The following is a 2,722-nucleotide window of genomic DNA, read 5'->3' on the forward strand; positions in this document are numbered from 1 at the left end:
ATTTTTTCGCTGAAATGAGAGTATATTTTGCTCAGGGCCACACGTTTTGTTAGAATGGAGTACATGAAGTCTCATAATTACAGAGACCAGTAATAAACTCAAGTAGAAGACATGAATTATTAGCTAAGTATGAAAAAGCAAAATCTTGCAAGTAACGAAATCATTCATACACTGCTACAACATGATAACTTATTTACTTTTTCCTCAAGGCCTAATCATACAACCCACAAGCAACTAAACCCCACAAGGGAAGTAGAAAAACAGAGCTTTCTTCTCAAATGGTAAAAAAAAAATAACAATAATCTCTCAATTCTTTTCCTAATTATCACATAATATTTCTAAATGGTCTCGCTCAAAAAGTCTTGCAATCTTATGCTTATTTTTCACAAAAAGGGCTTTTTAAGGATTGAACTCATAAATTTGTAAAAAATAAGTAGATACTTAACAATCGCATTCAGCATGACCGTAGATACTTAACAATCGCCCATGACCCCTCATGTAACATGTCTTTCTCACGAATAGATGTACTATAAAATCATTTTTAGATATCTTATATGATATTTTTACCTAAATAAATAAATAAATAATTTACCAAGTTATCCACACCATTTAGAAAGAAGAACTAAGAAAACAATGAGGAAGACTATAGATGAAAGACCAATTGCAACACCAAGAACAACCTTACTTGGACCCTTATGATCATTCATGTCGGGATCAGATTTAACATCACCACCATCATCATCTTCATCTTTCGAGCTCCGTCTGCTGGTACTCCCATCACTAAGTGAATCTTTAGCCGGAGGTGGTGGAATTGGCAATCCATATTTGTCACAAGGAGAAATGCCAAGCACTAACTTTGAAGAAATTGTCGTTTGATTGTAACAAAGCTTATTATTCCCGCTTATTTTAAACACGATAAATCTCTTAATAGTTGACTCATTAAATGGCATTATACCGTGAAACTTGTTATATTCAAGATTCAAGTACTTTAAGTTGTCCATCTCTGAAATGAACATTGGTACTGTCCCATTGAGCTGATTTGAGCCGAGATCAAGGTGAATAAGTTCTGGCATTGCTAGAATTGATTCCGGGATAGTGCCTGATAGCGAATTTGAAGACAATGACAACTTTTGAAGAGATAACAAGTCTCCTATGGAATTTGGTATCACTCCAGTAATCCCATTTGATGAAAGATTTAAAACTTGTAAATTCTCAAGTCGAGTTAAAGAAGTTGGTATTTTTCCGTAAAGGCTATTGTGTGATAAATCAATGTGAGTGAGATTTATATGCCAATGTTTGGGTAAAAGACCATTGAGTCTTGCTTGTGTAATGGTGAGAGAGTTGAGAGATTTCATAGGGTTAAGAATGATGGAAGGGTGAGTAGAGTTGATGGTAGTGTTGGAAATAGTTAGAGTGGTGAGATGAGTGAGGTGACTGAGGAAGACTCCAGAGAGTTTAGTGAGGCTGTTGATGGCTAAGAAGGATCGAAGATTTGTCGAGAGTGGGGAGGGGAAGTGAGGGAGAGGGAGAGAAGGGCAGTCGAGGATAGAGAGAGATGTGAGAGAGAAGAGAGATTTGAGTGCAGTGGTGGAGATTTGGAGGTGGTGAGGGCAGTTAGAGAGATTGAGAGTGAGGAGGTGGCGAAATGGGGAGGAGTTGTCACATGTTGTGGTGGTGCATGGGTCTGTGGTGGTGGGGATGTTGAGGGATTGGAGGGCTGTGAGTTGTTTTGGGTCTAGTGTGGTGGAGGATGAATGTGAGGTTGGGTTTGTGGTGGAGAGGAGGATGAGGGTGAGGATGAGGAGGCATTGTTGTGGTGGTTCCATTAACTCTCTGTGTGTCTAAGTGTGTTTGTTTTAATGGAGTGTATATATGAGTATAAATGTGAGACAGGGAAGTACTTCTACTTCATTGGTACACTGTATACAGATTTAAGATGCTTTCACAGAGAGGACAATGAATTAGAGGAAGATGGTGAAAAGATTGCTTTGCAATTAGGAGCTGTGTTCATAATAATTTTTATAACAAAATTATTCTGAAATAGTAATGTGCTAATCATTTTCATTCATATCATGGTAATATTACAAATTGTAATTAGCTATTACTAACCTGGACAGTCCAGTAGATAAAATGCTAGACAGTAGTTATTCCTTTATGTATGCCTTCATAAAAATGTGTCCGAGAGTATTTAAATTTCGGAATTATATCTTGTTTCCGCAGAAATGTGCAAGAATTTGTATCTTAACAGTTGGATGTTTCATAATCCGTCAACCAAGTATTGTAGGATGATACTACAATACAGAGAAAAATGCAGGATTAGGAGTATAATGGTTTATTCATTTAGTCCATTAATTATACATAATCTTAAACATTGTGGTAATATATCTTGAAGAAAATCTTCGTGAAATCGAACTTTCTCATCTGTCACTGTCAGCTGTCTTAGCTCAGTATCGTTGATATGTTATTTATAGCTGAAGGATATGTGTATTATACAACAGTTCCTAACCTGCACCTATGAAATTATTCAAGGTTGTACAACTTTTGTGGTTATGTGTGAACTGCGCAGAATGCGTTAAAATAAGTCTCTATTTCAAGTACTTTATCGACTGACGATTTGTTGTCCGGTATGGTAGAAAATAAGAGACCGCTGTATCTGCTTTCTCTAAGTATGTGCAAAACTCATCCAAATTACTGACTTGACTTACCTAGCTTACGGCACGTG

The 2,722-nt window shown here is 36.8% G+C and overlaps 1 protein-coding gene across 1 annotated transcript; it reads right to left on the minus strand.

Annotated features, from left to right (window-relative positions):
• Window positions 1-525: 525 nt before the first annotated feature.
• Window positions 526-1,981, minus strand: LOC141676696 (receptor-like protein 51). The gene has a single exon (XM_074482400.1). It carries the CDS (start codon window positions 1,824-1,826, stop codon window positions 597-599), a length of 1,230 nt encoding a protein of 409 aa, XP_074338501.1. The 5' UTR covers window positions 1,827-1,981; the 3' UTR covers window positions 526-596.
• Between the last annotated feature and the right edge of the window lie 741 nt (window positions 1,982-2,722).

Source organism: Apium graveolens, chromosome 8, assembly GCF_009905375.1.
Source record: "Apium graveolens cultivar Ventura chromosome 8, ASM990537v1, whole genome shotgun sequence".
Taxonomy (NCBI): domain Eukaryota; kingdom Viridiplantae; phylum Streptophyta; class Magnoliopsida; order Apiales; family Apiaceae; genus Apium; species Apium graveolens.

Excerpts from the sequence above, each read along its gene's own strand:
- LOC141676696 (XM_074482400.1), bottom strand. The coding sequence starts at position 1,826 with ATGGAACCACCACAACAATGCCTCCTCATCCTCACCCTCATCCTCCTC.